Source organism: Pelophylax lessonae (genome assembly GCF_965119305.1).
Source record: "Pelophylax lessonae genome assembly, chromosome: 1".
Classification (NCBI taxonomy): Eukaryota; Metazoa; Chordata; class Amphibia; order Anura; family Ranidae; genus Pelophylax; species Pelophylax lessonae.
The window spans coordinates 524,517,888-524,537,377 of record NC_138768.1 but is presented as its reverse complement, the minus strand read 5'-3'; the positions used below and the strand labels follow the sequence as shown (position 1 = coordinate 524,537,377).

The 19,490-nt window shown below is 43.4% G+C and overlaps 1 protein-coding gene across 2 annotated transcripts in view; it reads left to right on the top strand.

Annotated features, from left to right (window-relative positions):
- Positions 1-18,981, top strand: part of LOC309544542 (tyrosine-protein phosphatase non-receptor type 9-like) — a 102,398-nt gene extending 83,417 nt beyond the window's left edge. For both annotated transcript variants that reach the window (XM_082243447.1, XM_082243446.1), the window contains 6 exons: positions 402-492; positions 3,979-4,048; positions 6,118-6,196; positions 12,178-12,328; positions 14,560-14,767; positions 18,069-18,981. In XM_082243447.1, the coding sequence (XP_082099573.1) occupies positions 402-492; positions 3,979-4,048; positions 6,118-6,196; positions 12,178-12,328; positions 14,560-14,767; positions 18,069-18,292 (823 nt within the window). In that variant the 3' untranslated portion in view covers positions 18,293-18,981. The remainder of the gene's footprint in view (positions 1-401; positions 493-3,978; positions 4,049-6,117; positions 6,197-12,177; positions 12,329-14,559; positions 14,768-18,068) is intronic.
- Positions 18,982-19,490: the final 509 nt, after the last annotated feature.

The following is a 19,490-nucleotide window of genomic DNA, read 5'->3' as shown; positions in this document are numbered from 1 at the left end:
ATTTAGTAAACCACAACAACCATTTTATTCTCCAGGTCCTCTGCTTAAAAATTGTTTTGGGGTTTTAGGTAATTTTCTAGCAAAAAAAAAAAAATTCCGATTTTTACATGTATGAGAGAAATGCCAGATTTGGCCCAGACTGGAGGTGGTTAAGCAAGGATCCACTATAATATGTTCTGTACTAAAGTCTATTTTGAAATGTGTCATCTTCCTGAGGAATGGCTGAGAACCTTTAAACTACTAAGAATTTTCCACGTAAAGGATTTTGTTTTTGCATGGCTTAACTCTTGAGTTTTATGACTATTAAATCTCAAGGACTTCAAGGTACTATAGCGATATTGTCGTTGTATTAGATTAACATGTTGGCAACACAAAAGCATTAATGTCTTCTTTTTCCACAGGAAGCCTTACAATCAATCAAAGAATAGATATAGTGATGTCTTGTGCCTGGACCAGTCAAGAGTTAAGTTGGGTCTTATTGGAACTGATGAGGTAAGCTCATACTAGCAATAAATTGTTGTTTTGTCATATTCAATGTAGCCTACAGCATATAGGCTTACAATATATACGTCAGCAGCATTTTTTTTTTTTTTTGCTATTTTTTAGCTTTTTTTTTTTTTTTTTTATTAGGAATTTTTAGCTTAAATGCTCTGTAGGACTTTTCCTGCTAAAAGGATGTGGATGATACTCCTGTCCTATTACAAAGCTGAGATTGTACAGATGGTCCTTATGTAAGCTGAGCGTCCTATTAGCATTCAGTTTAGGAAAGGTAACACAAACGTTTGTCCTGAACTTTAAAATCCTTGCAGCGTATACGACTTAACTTGTTATTTTCCTAAACAAAACTAGTTGAGCTTTTCAGTGCAATAGGCAAGTGTGCCACAAGATGGCGATACATTTTACAGAAACTTCAGAAGCCAAGTAGGTTGAGAAGATAAATGTATTTTCTTCAATTTAGCTGACTTAAAATATGGTTCCAACTGTATTACACCATTTTGATTGTGTAATCTATAAATACTTGCTGTATTTAAAGATTGCACCAGTTGGTAAAGTACCTTTTTTTTGTTTGCAATAAAGGAGTACATAAATCCTTAACACAAGTATTCATTTGAAACCTTTCCAAAAATGATTGAATTCGGCTAGTGTTTCAGAACAATGTATAACAATTATTCCACAGGCTTATTCAATAAAGCAAAGCAAGTGGTATTTCACCACTTTAATCACAGGGTTTTTTTTTTTCTTTACTTTAGCGATGTCTCAGTTGCACACATCTTTTATGTTTTGTAGTCTGCCCCAACATATATTATACATTTTTGTTCCGGTACAGATGGGGGCTTTGGTTCAGTAGCAAATATGGATACATATATTTTTATTTCCCTGGTTTTTATTGGGAGTAAATGGTGGGAAAGTAAAAAAACAAAAAAATGCAATTGCCTGTAGTCGTTAGATAATTTACGTGCACTACATATATTTAATAATAATACCATCAGCCTAAGCGTGATATACCATCAGTGTGACTTTTATGTAACATAGCAGAATGGTAAAGCTCAAGGTGAACTTGTTCCTTTTGCTTCAGGAGGACTAGGTTGTGGAGCATGCAGTAGCAAAAAGTTGCGTGAATTGGTGGCATAACATTAGGATAAATCCGATTTGACGAGGGCAGAGATTAACAGGACAGCAAGATTGTCACAGGTTTTCAAAAGTTAATGGTAATGTGCCCACTTACGTGTACTTGATGCTTGTGCAGTGTCATCTGATCTCGTTACAACCCGAGGACTTTTTTCTTTCCCCCTTTTTTGTGATTTCTATTCTTTACACTTTTTCAGGCTCTGAATCTGATAATTCCCCCCCCCCCCCCCCCAAGCTCCCATGCCCCTACTATTTGTGATCTCTTGCTGGCTACAGTCAGTCTGCAATTTTTTACTCCTTTGTGTAGATTTCTACGCAGTGGCCCAGATAAACTATTTAAAGTGAAAGTAACTATGGCACTAGTCCCCATCTCAGCCAACCCCTCTAAACTAAATAGGCTCCCCCCCAACTTTAGCAAAAGTGAATGTTCACGGAGCTTTGTAAATAAGATGACACTGTGTTTACTTCACTCATCGAGCATGCAAGGAATTTTTTTTAAATTCTGCACGCATTTAGGTTTTAAATACTAACACGTGTTTTGTTCATAAACCGCTTCTACTCCTTCAGTAAATTGGTAATCTGTAGTGATACAGTGCATCCGGAAAGTATTCACAGCGCTTCACTTTTTCCACGTTTTGTTATGAGAGGAGAACCTTCAGCCTTATTCCAAAATGGATTAAAATAATCCTCAAGATTTTATAAACAATACCCCATAATGACATGAAAGAAGTTTGTTTGAAATCTTTGCAAATTTATTAAAAATAAAAAAAAATAAAAACTTCCATGTACCTAGTATTCACAGCCTTTTGCCATGACACTCACAATTGAGCTCAGTTGCATCCTGTTTCCACTGATCATCCTTGAGATGTTTTTACAAACTCAAGTCCACCTGTAGTAAATTCTGTGTATTGGACATGGTTTGGAAAGGCACACACCTGACTTTATAAGGTCCCACAGTTTAACAGTGCATGACAGAGCACAAACCAAGCCATGAAGTTTAAGGAATTGTCTGTAGACCTCCAAGACAGTATTGTATCGAGGCACAGATATGGGGAAGGGTACAGAAATATTTCTGCAGCATTGAAGATCCCAATGAGCACAGTGGCCTCCATCCGTAAATGGAAGACGATTGGAACCACCAGGACTCTTCCTAGAGCGGGACACCTGGCCAAACTGAGCGATTAGGGGAGAAGGGCCTTAGACAGGGAGGTGACCAAGAACCCGATGGTCACTGACAGAGCACCAGCATTTCTCTGTAGAGAGAGGAGAACCTTCCAGAAGAACAACCTCTCTGCAGCATTGCACCAATTAGGCCTGAATGGTAACGGGTAATAGAGTTGCCAGACGGAAGCCACCTACTCAGTAAAAGGCACATGACAGCTTGCCTGGAAATTTACCAAAAGGCACCTGAAGGTCTCTTAGACCATGAGAAACCAAATTCCCTGGTCTGATGAAACAAAGATTAAACTCTTTGGCCTGAATGGCAAACGTCATGTCTGGAGGAAACCAGGCACCGCTCATCACCTGGCCAATACCATCCCTACAGTGAAGTATGGTTGTGGCAGCATCATGCTATGGGGATGTTTTTCAGCGGCAGGAACTGGGAGACTGGTCAGGATTGAAGAAAAGATGAATGCAGCAATGTGTACAGAGACATCCTTAATGAAAACCTGCTCCAGAGCTCTGAGGACCTCAGACTGGGGCAACTGTTCATCTTCCAACAGGACAACAACCCTAAGCACACAGCCAAGATAACAAGAGCAGCTACGGGACAACTCTGTAAATGTCTTTGAGTGGCCTAGCCAGAGCCCAGACTTGAACCTGATTGAATATCTCTAGAGAGAGATCTGAAAATAGAGATCTGATGGAGCTTGAGAGGTTCTGCAAAGAATGGGAGAAACTGCTCAAAAATAAGTGTGCCAAGCTTTGTAGCATCATACTCAAAAAGACTTGAGGCTGTAATTGGTGCCAAAGGTGCTTCAACAAAGTATTGAGCAAAGGCTGTGAATACTTATGTACATGGGATTTTTTATTTTTAATATATTTACAAAGATTTCAAACAAACTTCTTTTACATTGTCATTATGGGGTATTGTTTGTAGAATTTTGAGGAACATTATGAATTTAATCAATTTTGGAATAAGGCTGTAACATAAGAAAATGTGGAAAAAGTGAAGCACTGTGAATACTTTATGGATGCACTGTAAATCTAATTACACCTACTTCATAGCTAACTGCATTAATGGGTTTTTATGGTTGGCAATTATTGCTGATCTTGACACAAAAGTTATTTTTATTATTGACTAAATTTAATGAGTCCATTACACTTCATAACACTTTGATTTTACAGACAACTGACTATATAAATGCCAGTTTTATGGACGGGTATAAAAGAAAAAATGCCTACATTGCAACACAAGGTAAGATGTATTAATTGCACATGCTTTCAGCTTATCTATCATTGTGTGTGTGTGTTTCCTGAACGTTTTAAGCATAGAAAAAAAATGTTGCTGCATTTAACTCCATTGCAAGACTGGATCCTGATATCTTTTCTTACTGGCATTCTTCCCTATAAGAGACCTATTTTGTGAGTGCAGCCCCTTATACAGTTAGGTCCATAAATATTGGGAATTCTAATCTTTTTGGGTCTATACACCACCACAATGGATTTGAAATGAAACAAACAAAATGTGTTTTAACTGCAGACTTTCAGCTTTAATTTGAGGGTATTTACATCCAAATGAGGTGAACGGTGTAGGAATTACAGTTTATATATGTGCCTCCCACTTTTTAAGGGACCAAAAGTAATGGGACAGATTAACAATCATAAATCAAACTTTCACTTTTTAATACTTGGTTGCAAATCCTTTGCAGTCAATTACAGACTGAAGTCTGGAACGCATAGACATCACCAGACGCTGGGTTTCATCCCTGGTGATGCTCTGCCAGGCCTCTACTGCAACTGTCTTCAGTTCCTGCTTGTTCTTGGGGCATTTTCCCTTCAGTTTTGTCTTCAGCAGGTGAAATTAATGCTCAATCGGATTCAGGTCAGGTGATTGACTTGGCCATTGCATAACATTCCACTTCTTTCCCCTAAAAAACTCTTTGGTTGCTTTTGCAGTATGCTTCGGGTCATTGTCCATCTGCACTGTGAAGCGCCGTCCAATGAGTTCTGAAGCATTTGGCTGAATATGAGCAGATAATATTGCCCAAAACACTTCAGAATTCATCCTGCTGCTTTTGTCAGCAGTCATATCATCAATAAATACAAGAGAACCAGTTCTATTGGCAGCCATACATCCCCACGCCATGACACTACCACCAACATGCTTCACTGATGAGGAGGTATGATTTGGATCATGAGCAGTTATTTTCCATCTCATACTCTTCTCTTCCCATCACTCTGGTACAAGTTGATATTGGTCTCATCTGTCCATAGGATGTTGTTCCAGAACTGTGAAGGCTTTTTTCGATGTTGTTTGGCAAACTTTGGCCTTCCTGTTTTTGAGGCTCACCAATGGTTTACATCTTGTGGTGAACCCTCTGTATTCACTCTGGTGAAGTCTTCTCTTGATTGTTGACTTTGACACACACACACCTACCTCCTGGAGAGTGTTCTGGATCTGGCCAACTGTTGTGAAGGGTGTTTTCTTCACCAGGGAAAGAATTCTTCGGTCATCCACCACAGTTGTTTTCTGTTGTCTTCCGGGTCTTTTGGTGTTGCTGAGCTCACCGGTGCGTTCTTTCTTAAGGATGTTCCAAACAGTTGATTTGGCCACACCTAATGTTTTTGCTATCTCCCTGATGGGTTTTTTTTTTTTTTTTTTTTCAGCCTAATGATGGCTTGCTTCACTGATAGTGACAGCTCTTTGGCTCTCATATTGAGAGTTGACAGCAACAGATTTAAATGCAAATAGCCCACTTGAAATGAACTCTGGACCTTTTATCTGCGCCTTGTAAATGGGATAATCAGGGAATAACACACACCTGGCCATGGAACAGCTGAGCAGCCAATTGTCCCATTACTTTTGGTCCCTTAAAAAGTGGGAGGCACATATACAAACTGTTGTAATTCCTACACCTTTTACCTGATTTGGATGTAAATACCCTCAAATTAAAGCTGAAAGTCTGCAGTTAAAACGCATCTTGTTTGTTTCATTTCATATCCATTGTGGTCGTGTTTAGAGCCAAAAAGATTAGAATTGTGTCGATGTCCCAATATTTATGGACCTGACTGTAGCACCAGTACACATATGCATCTGATACTAATCTTTACCTTCAATGGTGGGTTTCAGTAGAGGGACCAGCAATTGTATTGTGCACAATTTAGGGTACTCTGAAGATAATCTAAAGATAATAGCAGCTACCTGCAGATACATTTTATGGACCTGGGGTTTAAGTAAAGTCTTTGTTTTTATTTTTTACTTTTACGTTAATTGCACTTCAGTGGAATGACAACTCTTGCTTATTTTATTTATTTTTTAACTAGGTCCTTTGCCTAAAACATTTGATGATTTTTGGCGCATGGTGTGGGAACAGAGAGTTTTAATAATTGTTATGACAACAAGGTAAAGTGCAACATTTCCTGAATAATTACATACATTGATCATTAAAATGTCATTAGTGGTTTCATTTGGGTTGCATTACAAAAAAATTCTCCTAACTTCACCAGCAGTGTGAGTTCTTCAATCCTACACATATCAACATAGCATAATTCTATAAAAATTATTGTACTCTGCTCACTGACATATATATGGTGTAATTCTTTAAAGAGCATCTTACTCTGCCCACTGTCCTACATGGACATAACATGTCAGAGTAAACTAGATTTCTCTTTCATTCATTGATGGACACAGCTTCTAGTATTCTTAACCATTGGGTTATACTGCCCCCTACAGGAGTAGGACACTGGGCAGAAAAAAATTCTGGCTACACTTATGGGCAGTCCCAAGGTGTATACTCCCTCTCTGCTATAGCCACCTTTTTTTTTTTTCTGCCTAGTCAGAAGTAAGGACCTATTTCCTTGCTGGGATCTTTGGTCCTAGCAAAAATGTTTTTGGATGGAACATTTTCCTGTGAGATCTACAATCAACTGCCAGACTGGGAGACGGGCTGGATCATCTAGATCCAGCGGTCACCCCAGTCTGGCCAGCAAGCGCACGCAGGCCTCAACTCTGTGCTATGTCGACCGCCACATAGCCCCACTGGACAGGGGCTGTACTGCGAGTTAAATGTCTTGCGAGGTTGCATATGATATGATTTGCAGCGTTCCTTCTGGCTGACAGTCCCCCCCCCCCCCCCCATTTCGATGGAGAGGAGGAGTTTTCTGGAGCAGTGCCCGCCGGGTTCCTGGTATAGTGAGTAGCTGTCCCCCCTCCTCCCCTGAAGGGTTTTGGGGTGGATGCGGGCCCATCCATGGGAAGGTCGGAACCCCCCGTCCTGCCTTATGCCTGTCCTGTGGCTACGGAATACCACCTGGGTCCCCGAGAGCCTGGTAGTGCAGCCATTTTGTTGTAGCCTATAGCAATGCACGGTGGCCATTTTGCGGTGGTTTACCATTCAAAACAGCGGCAGCCATGACAGTGGAGTCTGAAGGCGGCATTTTCGGCAGTGGGAGCCCCTCCCCATCCCCTAGTGCTGACTCCTGGATATTTTTCACTTCCTGATCGCATATATGCAGCGCAGTTTCACCTGGTGACTAGCGGTGCCTGGTTCTGCGGGTGGTGAGTCTGGTGGGGTCCTCTCCCTCTCTGCTGAGGGTGCATTGGTGCTTTTATCTGGTGACTGGGTGGTGCTGACATCGTGGTGGGGGTGTCCCTTAGCAGTGTTTTTACGCTTATTCTGTGGGTCCCCCCTGGTGGCTAATGGAGTCTTTGGAGCACATCTCCCCATCTGATCCTCTCTCAAGCTGTGGGGCCCTCCGGGTCCCAACCATCCATCCATGCACTGACGGCGGTCCTGGGGTCCCTTTTGTCCCAGGTGGAGGCGGCTTGCAGGCGACGGGCTAGCAAAAAGGGCCCCCCGCCTTCCCCTGCCTCATCTGTCTCATCACATCCTGAATCTGATTCGGCTGCCGCAGACGTGGGTGACCCTGCTGGGTCTGCGACCACGGGCCTGGAATCCTTTGATGGTGAGGCTGTTTCCTCCACATCTGCGACTGCGCACGAAAAGGCGCTGCTAGATGCACTGATTGTAACTGTGTGTGAGACCCTAAAGATGGAGGATGCAGCTGAAGCTGCAACGGAGGCGCAGGTACCCTTTGGCACTCAGAAGCCATCTAGAGCAGCAAAGGTGTTTCCTTTCCCCGCCTATTTTGACAGAATTGTCGCAAAAGAGTGGGGGCGACCAAAGCATCCCTGTGGGGTTCCTAAGCGCTTTACTAGGTGTTACCCCTATGAGAAGTCCCTCCTTAAGAAGTGGACTGTGCCACTGATGGTGAACCCTCCAGTTTCCAGAATAAACAAGGTAACCATGATTCCGGTGGAAGAGTCCCTAGTCTTTAAGGATCCGGCTGACCGGAAGGCGGAGGTTGTGGCCCACATGTACACCTTAGCTGGTTCGGCAGTGAGGCTGGTATTTACCATTGCCCTAGTGTCGCAAACTCTGAGTGGGCTAAGCTCTTACGCCATGACCTGGAGGGAGAACAGCTCCCTCCTGCCTTTGGAGCTGGTCCAGGAGCTGCAGTTTATCTGCCTTTTTGGACGCGGCTCCCCTGATGGCTAGCCTATCTGTTTTGGCGGTGGTCCTTTGGCGTGTCTTTTGGCTCCAATGCTGGTCTACGGACCAGACTTCTAAAATTGCCTTGACTGATCTTCCCTTTCAAGGAGATCGTCTGTATGGAGCTACCCTGGAGAACATCATTTAAGGTCTAACGGGGGGAAGAGTACCTTTCTTCTGCAGGCTACTAAGGGCAAGGTACGTCGTCGTAGACGTGGACCTTCCTTCTCGACTCAGTTTTTTCATTCCTCAGGGTCCACTGACAAGGGTTTGAAGCCTTTCAGGGCCTCCTCTGGCGGATCCAAAGGAACCTTGTTTGGCAAGCCGAGAGCTGTGGACAAAGCTGCTTCTGCATGAAGGTGCTCCCTCACTCCTATTGGGGGTGGGGGGGGGCGTCTTTGTTGGTTTCTGGACCCGTAGACTTCCCTGGACAAGTGGGTCCACTAAGTAATTCGGTCCAGCTACAGGATCGAGTTTCTCTCTTGTCCCCTGGCAAGGTTTTTTCCTTCCAATCTGCTCCTGTCCCCAGACCAGGTATAGTCTGTATGGGCATGTACAAGACCTGTTCCTTCAAGGGGTGATTGTCCCGTTTCTGACTTCGGAACATTTTTAGGGTTTTTACTCAAACCTCCTCACAGGAAGGAAGGCAAAGTGTGTCCAATCCTGGACCTCAAGGCGCTAAATTGCTTTGTGCAAGTACAGTATGTTCAGAATGGAGTCCATTTGAACGGTGGTGGCATCCCTGCATCAGGGGGATATCCTTGCCTCTATAGATATCAAGGATGCCTATCTTCACATTCCAATATGTGGCAGTCACCAGCGTTTTCTGATTTGCTGTGGAAGAGGAGCATTATCAGTTTGTGGCTTTACCCTTTGGTCTCGCCTCCGCTCCTCGGGGTCTTCACAAAAGTGTTGGCTCCAGTGCTAGCCTTGCTATGCCAACGGTAGATCGCGGTACTGGGATACTTGGACGAGCTCCTTCTACGAGGGGAGTCTTCCTCTGCTCTGGTGGAGAACCTGGAGATCACAATACGAACTCTGTGGGGATACGGCTTGATTCTGAATTTTCAGAAGTTTGTCCTGGTTCTTTCCAGGAAGCTGGACAATTTGGGCCTGACCCTGGACTCGACCGTAGCCACAGTGCTCCTTCCTCTGGACAAACCCCAGAAATTGCAGTCTGCAATTCGCCTCCTGCTGTCCAACAAATGGTCATCTCTCCGGACTTGCATGCTAGTGCTGGGCCTGATGCTATCTACCTTTTTGAGGTGGTTCCGTTTGCACAGTTCCATACGACCTAATGGGCCAAGACTCTGCAGTCTCTGGACAACCGGAGTCGGGCAACAAAGGAGTCCCTGATATGGTGGATTCACTCTCCGGCTGGGAAAATCCTTCACCCCCTTGTATTGGACAGTGGTCACCACAGATGCCAGCCTGCCCGCCTGGGGAGGCGTCCCCGGCACGCATTCTGCTCAGGGGAACTGGACGATGGAAGAGTCCAGACTTACCGATCAATGTCCTGGAACTCAGAGCGATCAGACTGTGTCTGGATCATTGGGCGGATCTTCTTCAGAGATGCCCAGTGCACATTCAATCGGATAATACCATGGCCGTGGCTTATATCAATCGCCAAGTGGGCACAAGAAGTGCCCTGGCGGCTCTGGAGGTAACCGGCAGAACGGTTCGTTCTAGCCCTCTCCGCCGTACACATTCCCGGGGTGGAAAAGTGCCAGGCGGATTACCTCAGTCGGCAGATGTTGGACCAAGGGGAGTGGTCCCTTCATCCAGAGGTGGTAAATCAGCTGTGTCTCCAGTGGGGCACTCCCGAGGGGGATCTGTTGGCGTCTCAGCTCAACAGAAAGGTGCAAAGGTTTGTGGCTCGGTCAAGGGATCTTCTGGCTCACGCCACAGACGCGCGCTGGTGGCCCCGTGGGGTCCGTATCATCTGATCTACACTTTTCCCTCCTCTCAAGCTTCTGCTCAGACTCCTACATGGGATCGAGGCAGAAGGGATTCAGGTCATCCTAGTGGCACCGGACTGGCCTCGTCGGGCCTGGTACGCCGATCTAGTGCGGCTGGTCGCCAACGTTCCTTGGAAGCTTCCTCTCAGGGAGGATCTGCTGTCCCAAGGACTGATCTTCTATCATGCTTTACAGTCGCTGGCTTTGATGGCTTGGCTGTTGAATGCCAGGTGCTAAAGGATAGCGGTTTGTCTGAGTCGGTGATTCCTATTTTGTTAAAAGCTAGGAAATCTACCGCTAGGAAAATCTACCATCGTACTTGGAGGATGTACATTGCGTGGTGTGAGTCTCTTGGGGTTCATCCTCGCTCCTTCTCCGTGGCTTGGATCTTAACCTTCCTTCAAGGGGGTGTTGATCAGAATTTGGCCTTGAGTACCATCAAGGGCTAGGTCTCAGCCTTGGTCTTTTTCCAACGACCTTTGGCCACACACTCCCTGGTGCGTACCTTTCTTCAGTGTGTTCGACGTTTGGTTCCTCCAGTGCGGGCTTAGTTGCCGCCTTGGGATCTTAATTTGGTGCTTTCAGCTCTACAGAAGCCTGCCTTTGAAAATATTCGGGAGATCCCCCTGCTTACGCTGTCCCAGAAGGTGGCCTTTTTTGTGGCTATCACTTCTGCGCACAGGGTGTCAGAACTGGCGGCGTTATCCTGTCACTCACCTTATGTGGTGATTCTTAAAGATTAGGTGGTGCTTCGCTCCAGTCCATCATTCCTTCCTAAGGTGGTCTCTGACTTTCATTTGAATGAAGACATTGTGTTGCCTTCTTTGTCCCAGGCCTAAACATCCAAAGGAATTTGCCTTGCATGCCTTGGATGTGGTCCGGGCAATTGGGAGGGTATACCTGACAGCTACGGAGTCTTTCAGAAAGTCAGACTCTCTATTTTTGCTCACGGATGGACCTCGCAAAGGGTTGTCTGCGTTCTCTGCGACCATTTCCAGATGATCAGACAGACGGTTCAGGCCTATTCCATCAGGGGTCAGGTTCCTCCTTTCTCCTGTCAAGGCGCACTCTATTAGGGTGCTTGGGGCCTCCTGGGCTTTCTGTAATCAAGCATTAGTGATGCAGGTTTTCAAGGTGGCCACCTAGTTGTCTGTGCACACTTTTACAAAGTTTTATAAAGTGGATGTGTTGGTATCTGCGGATGCTTCCTTTGGCCGCAAGGTTTTGCAGGCTGCTGTTAAAAGGACCTAATCCTCTTTGAGGGTGTATTGTTTTTGCCAGTGGGCTTCAGTTGTTTTTGGTTGAGTCGCTGTCGCCTGGTTGGCCACTATTTTAACCTTGAATTTTTTGCTGTTTCCCACCCCTCGTGTTTGACAATGCTTTGGGACGTCCCAATGGTCAAAAATGACAGGAGCTGTGTCTGTCCATTAATGAAAGAGAAAACAGGATTTTTGACTTATCGTAAAATCCATCCATCCATTTCATTCATGGTGTTCATTGATGGACACAGCACCCACCCCTCTGTTGATTTTATAATTCTCCTGACACTGTAACAAAACTGAGTGACTATAGCCGAGAGCGGGAGTATACCCCCTGGGACTGCCCATAAGTGTAGCCAGAATTTTTCTGCCTAGTGTCCTAGTCCTGTAGGGGCAGTATAACCCAGTGGGCAAGAATGACAGAAGCTGTGTCCGTCAATTAATATCAGAGTAATTGATTTTACGGTAAGACAAAAATCCCATTTTTTTTTTCCCCAGGGTACTGCTTAGGCACATTTCTTTATCTTCCCTATAACATATGAAATCTTCAGTTCAATTTTAATTCAATTAAAAAATTTTATGTTAAGGTTTTTTGTTTTTTAAATCTCTCAACAGAGTAATAGAAAGAGGTAGAATAAAATGTGGACAGTACTGGCCTCTTGAAGCTGGAAGAAGTGAAGATTCTGGACACTTCATCATCCGAAACATCCATATAGATCTTTTCCAAGACTTCAAACTAACTCACTTGGATCTTTATAATAAGCAAGTATGTAAACCAATCTTTTCTGATCATGAATGACAATAGAGCTGACTTTGTCTTCATTCCTATCTATTAATAACTTTGTTTACACTCTCGTTCATTGAAGGATGCAGAATTCAGAGATGTTTCAATTCTACTACCACCTACAGGAGTATTTTGACAGTGGCAAATGATAACCAGCCTGTCGTCATCCCTTCCACTCCCAGCATGCCTCAGTTTTTTCCTACTCTCCTAGGGGGTGGCTGCCTTTTCTCGACCAGATCTATCATAGCCTCCCTCCATCAGGAAACCTTTCTGGCCTCTGTAGAGATCAAGGACACATGCTTGCATGTGCCTATCTTTTCAGCACTTCAGCAATTCTTTCACTTTGTTGTGGGTCCCCAGCTCTTTCAGGTTGTGCCCTCTCTTCCACGCACTGTATATTAACCAGGGTCCTTGCCCCTGTGCTAGCCTTGTTGTGATTATCCTAAATGGCCCCACCCTTCTGTGTTTATGGTCTAGCATTGGGTATTGCTTTGCTACAAAAATATGGATGTTCAAATCCTCCTTTTTGCAGCAGTATAATCCAAATGTCTCTGAATCCTTTGTCTCCTGATAAACGCCAAGTAAACAAATTTCCTGTGAGTACAAAAAAAAAAAAACCTACGTTTAGTGTTATTACACCCCTAAACTCTTAGGCTAAGAGTTTACACATGTCCGTTGCAAATTCCCCCCTCCCTTCCCCTTTCTTCACTGTGCATTTCCAAAGCCGCTGTTCAGCTGCGATTTGGTATACGGCATGCAAATGTTTGGAGCCACTGGTGTCTTTAACAATAACAAAGGTGCACATTTGGCACCTTTGGCATACTTAAATCTATCTCCACACTTTCTCTTCAGTGGTCCAAATGTGGTGCTTGCAAAACCACAACCATCACCTCCACATGATGTGCAATAAATCTGCTCACCCATATGGAGACATCATAGGAGGTTGCATGAGCTCATTTAAACCACACACCATACACTGTCTGATAAGAAACTTCCACTCCTTTTACGGTTCCCATGCCACTTCCCAACAGATAAGAGGGGGAATTTTTAATGTCTGGATGCTTTTTCCCCTCAATATAGCAAAGAACAGGCCCATCTACATGTTCTCTGTATGGCTTGCTGTGAGGGATCGAACTCCAGCAAGTCTCATCTGACAGCCCATGAGGACGTCACTACAGGGGAGGAAGCACATCTGATGTGTTCCCAACGTTGCACAGGAACTGCAAAAGGAGTGGAAGATTTTTTGTTCAACAGTATGTGGTTGAAATGAGCTCTTGCACCCTCCTATGATCTAGAAGTCTTGATCTGGGGGAGCATATTTATACCACACACTGTGGAGGTGATGGTTTTGCAAGCACCATGTTTGAGACACTAAAATTAAAGTGTGAACGGGGATTTAAGTATTTCATTGTGAGCATTGAAGATATTTTTTGTGGAGATTATTGTAAGAGCGCTGCACTTTTACTTTTATTTTTTTTCCCCCCGATTACGGAAGTACTGAAATATAAGTAGAGACCTGTAAGATTTTCCTTTGCTGTGAGCAATCAGCAATGCATTAAAAAATTGTTTTCTAATTGGTGCATATGACAATACACATTGTGATTCACCCAAGCGTTCTCTTCAGCACAGGCTGAATAGATCTTTCCGAAGTTGAACATGGTTTAACATTAGATTACAGGAAGTACTGTTGCTGCGAACATGGTAGCAATCAACCACAGCTTAACACAAGTGGATAAAACCTTATCCTGCATTCAGTAGCTACTGTGTGCACACCCGGTCTAGTTTTGAAACATTGAAAGCTCTGTTAAGCAACATCAAAAACATGTTGGAGAATAACTACTTTAAAACAACCTAAGCTTTATGGGTCTCCCTTTTCATAACACCCTGTATATACCTGATATTAGAAGACAACCTGAGTCTCTGCTAGGCAGGGTGCTACACTTGTCCTTTTCTGAAGGAGCATGTATTTGGCATTTTTTCCCAAAAGCTGTCTAATTGAAACCTACATGGGGAGAGTAGACCACACATGCACAGACCCTCTGACTTAGGGCACAACACAAGTACCTATTCGTCTGTCAGTATGTAAATATCCTTTCAGCATCTAGGAATAGTTGCCTATAATGTAGCAATGTGTGAAGGTAAAACTTTAAATAATACCAATCACATTTACAGTAGGAGTCTTCCACACATTTACATTTGTTCTGTTTTTCTAGACTGATGAAAGCCGGAGTGTTGCACATTATCAGTATATGAGCTGGCCTGACTTTGGTGTGCCTAAATCTGCATCTGCCATGTTGGACTTTAGAGCCCAGGTAAAACAGCACCAGGCAGTGGCTGTGCAAGCCATGGGATCTGAATGGATTGGACACCCTGCAGGACCTCCAATTGTGATTCATTGCAGTGCAGGCATTGGGAGAACAGGTAAATATTCTCTAAAGCTGTTAAGGCTGATTAAGGGAGTGCTGGTTGAACAGAGATAGTGGGGCTCAGGGTCTAGAACTGAAATCATGCCTTCTAATGTCTGAGAGCAAAAGCTTAAAAACTGCTTAACTGTGTAAAAAATAAAGATAAAATAAAAAATGACCCTTGAGATCTCTGTGGGAGACAATTGTCCCCTACAGTGCCACTTTTCTACCACTGGATGTAGTCAGTCTTTCAGAATTTAAAGCTTCCTCTGAGTCAGAGGGTGTGACATGATCAGCCTGCCTGTCTGATGCTTCATTGCTAGAATACATCACTTTCAATGAATTGCTGAGCACCATTCAGACTCTATTGTATTCCGGGTAAAAGACTGGAAGGTGTCAGCTCGCACCCTCCGCTCCATACAGTTTATACAGCACATCCAGCGGCCTCACAGGTTAGCGTGGGACATCGTTTGTTTGGCACAAGCTGGACACTATGTAAAGGGTAACGAAAGCTGGAATTCAGCTTTAATGCTGGATTGCATAATACAACCCACTTCCTTGTCGCCCAAGCAATCATGGAATGGAAACGTTCTAGTTTTGTGCAAGTTATGGACATATGAGTGATATCACAGCTTTGATGCAGGTATATGGAATACATCATAACAGGGAAACACCACAAGTAATAGAATTGTAGATGGAATTAATGGGGTATTGAGTATCTCTCTGTATAAAAATGTACTTAGTTAATTTGGTTTTTAGTTCTTTCAACTTTGTGTCAATTTAGGGATGTAGGTAATGAATCTTGACCTTGATATCCGTGTCCCCATACTGTTTCTTATCCTCTTGTATGCGATCATACTCTTTTGACTGCTTGCGAGGACTAAGCATGTAAGAAGGGTCTTAGCCTTAAAGGGTGCTGGCCTTTTAGTGTTTCTAGCGGATTAGTGTCCACTAGGGATCGACCGATATTGTCTTTTCATTGCCAATACAGATATTTGGCGATTATTTTCATACATTTAAAAAATATATATTTTTTTTTAGTTAACAGGTACTCTTGTGGAGGGATCTGGGGTTCTAAAAGACCCCAAACTCCTCCTCTGCACTTAAAAGCATTCAAAACGCCAAGTTTGGCTGTTTTGAATGCTGTAATTTTTTTAAATTTTGGTGCCAAGTACCTGGAAGTAATGTCATGACATGACTTTCGGGTTTTTGCATGGAGACTCGATCAGAGCCGAATGCGGCTTTGATCAGGTCTTCGGCCATGCAGGCTGGTTGCCTGCGTCTCCCGGTGGAACGGGAGACGTAGGCGAGCCGTGGAAGGTGGCGGGAGGGGCGCTTGTCCCCTCCCGCTCCTTGTAATGACAGCCGAGTGGCTTCTCAGTCGCATCGGTTGTCATTACAAGACAGCCGACCGACGGCTATGGACGCCGGTACCGGAGTGATGCCTCTAGCTGCAGGCATCACTCTGGTACAAGCACTTTCCGAAATATCGGCCACCTTAGTGGCCAATTCCAATATATCGGTGAAAGTACATATCGGCCCTCGAATATAATCAGTCGATCCCTAGTGTCCACCTGCCTGTAAGCTTTTATCCTAGATTGCTTATTAGCAGGTTGGGTGCCTAACTGGACTCTAAAAAGGATTTTACTGTGAATAATAAAAACCTATAATCCTTCATTTCACTGCCTCTCAGCCATCACAAACACCATTCATAATTCAGGCTCTTTCTTTAACCAGCCCATATGTGTGTGTGTATATATATATATATATATATATATATATATATATATATATATATATATATATATATATATATATTATATATCTCACAAAAGTGAGTACACCCCTCACATTTTTGTAAATACTTTATCTTTTCATGTGACAACACTTAGGAAATTACACTTTGCTACAATGTAAAGTAGTGAGTGTACAGCTTGTATAACAGTGTAAATTTGCTTAGAGACCTTGCGCTCCTCCACCTTCCATTTGAGGATGCCCCACAGAAGATGCTTAATAGGGTTTAGATCTGGAGACATGCTTGGCCAGTTATTCACCTTTACCTTAAGAGGTCATCTTGGAGGTGTGTTTAGGGTCCTTATTATGTTGGAATACTACCCTGCGGCCCAGTCTCCGAAGGGAGGGGATCATGCTCTGCTTCAGTATGTCACAGTACATGTTGGCGTTCATGGTTCCCTCAATGATCTGTAGCTCCCTAGTGCTGGCATCACTCCTGCAGCCCCAGACCATGACACTCCCACCACCATGCTTGACTGTAGGTAAGACACACTTGTCTTTGCACTCCTCACCTGGTTGCCACCACACACACTTGCCACCATCTGAACCAAATAATTTTATCTTGGTCTCGCCAGACCAGAGGACATGGTTCCAGTTATCCATGTCCTTAGTCTGCTTGTCTTCAGCAAACTGTTTGCGGGCTTTCTTGTGCATAATCTTTAGAAGAGGCTTCCTTCTGAGACGACAGCCATGCAGACCAATTTGATGCAGTGTGCGGTGTAAGATCTTAGCACTGACAGGCTAACCCCCAACCCCTACAACCTGTGCAGCAATGCTGGCAGCACTCCTACATCTATTTCCCAAAGACAACCTCTGGATATGACGCTGAGCACGTGCACTGAACTACTTTGGTCGACCAGGGCGAGGCTTGTTCTGAGTGGAATCTGTCCTGTTAAACCGCTGTATGGTCTTGGCCACCGTGCTGCAGCTTAGTTTCAGGGTCTTGGCAATCTTCTTATAGCCCAAGTCATATTTATGTAGAGCAACAATTCTTTTTTTTCAGATTCTCAGAGTTCCTTGCCATGTTGAATTTCCAGTGACCAGTATGAGAGAGTGAGAGAAATAACGCCAAATTTAACACACCTGAGACCTTGTAACACTAACGAGCCACATGACACCGGGGAGGGAAAATGGGTAATTGGGCCCAATTTGGACATTTTCACTTGGGGGTGTACACACTCCTGTTGCCAGCGGTTTAGACATTAATGGCTGTGTGAGTTATTTTGAGCGGGCAGCAAATGAGCACAGTTATACAAGCTGTACACTCACTACTTTACATTGTAGCAAAGTGTCATTTCTTCAGTGTTGTCACATGAAAAGATATAATAAAATACTTAAATGTAAGGGGTGTACCCGCTTTTGTGAGGTTATATATATATATATATATATATATATATATATATATATATATATATATATATATATATATATATATATATATATATAGCTAGCTAGTGGTGCTGTAATGGCAGCTTTTTTTGTGCACGAATTGATATTTAACATCCGCATTTTTCTGTCGCTAGGTACCTTTTGTACTTTGGATATATGTCTGTCCAGACTGGAGAACATTGGAACAGTGGATGTATTACAGACAGTGAAGAGAATGAGAACTCAGCGTGCTTTCAGTATTCAAACATGGGATCAATATTATTTTTGTTACATGGCGATTATCGAATACGCACAAAGGAAAGGTCTCCTTGCGCCTGTGGAATGGTCCGACACTGAATTTGAGACAGATAGCGAATGATTATTCCCTCTCCACGGTACTAAGAAATGTTATGTGGGTGCATCCAAGGCCATAAGCTGGTCCAGTAAAAGTTGGCAGTGCTGGATGGCTCTGCCCCCATGCTGCCATGCAGTGAAGTGCAGGCCCCTTCAGTACACTGCTTTGTTTGAGCTATTAATGCACTGGAAAGTGTCATAATTTATTGTAGCATGAATGCAATGGAATAACTTGCACACCGTTTCCTAGACTTGAACTTTAAGTGTACTTTTTTTCTTTGCTGTTGTGCGCAGGAAGAATTGAGTATATAGAATGTGTCACAGATCCCTTTGTAAAGTGTGTAGTAACTTGTAGATTTGTTTAGTCCTTTTTATGAATTTTATGTAAATTCTAATGTGTTCTCTAGAGATGGCTTCAAAGTCTAACATTCAATCAATGACACCAAGTAGAGGTCCACATACCTGCTCACTTTGGCACTGTTGTAAATTTCTGTACAGCTGTTAAACACGATACCACCACAGCCAGGAGGATGACTAGTGAAAGTTCTATTAAAGCGGAATCATGAAGTGTTATGCAAATTCTTACTAATTTTACTTTAATTCTTTCAACACTGAAAGGGTTAAGGGAAAAGGCCTTAAGCTGTGTTTGATTTGTTTCTGTGTGAATGTTTTTTTTTTTTTTTTTCCCCCCTATCTTCCTTAAGGGCACATCCAATCAAGAATTTCCTTTTACTTCTCTAATGGAGGACAGGTTCAGATAACCGCTGAGCGAGATGGTACCGATGTTTTGTGATTTGTGCGCTGTGTCTAATGTGTCATCCACAAGTTTAACAATTAAGAATCCTCCACCCACCAGCCATTTTGAAAATGCTTGGCATTTCTCTGCTGTAGAGGTCCCACAGGCCGCTCTGTAATTGCTTTAACAAAGCCTGTGGTAAAATCATTTTGGAATGCTTTCTTGCCTAATGAAAAACTACCATCTTAGACCCTTTTCAGCATAGCAGCTTTAAAGTGTATGTCAAGGAAGGGTAAAACTCCTATTTGTGTGTTGTGTTTTTTTTTTTTTTTTTTATACTCCTATCCAGTGCTTTGTAAGGGCTTTTTATCATCACTATCCTGGTGACAACTGTTTCATCAGACAAGTGAGAGAAAATCTCAACAGCAGTAGACGATGGGACTGATAGTACTTCTATAAGATTTTTATTTGTCTGCTTTCCTGTGAT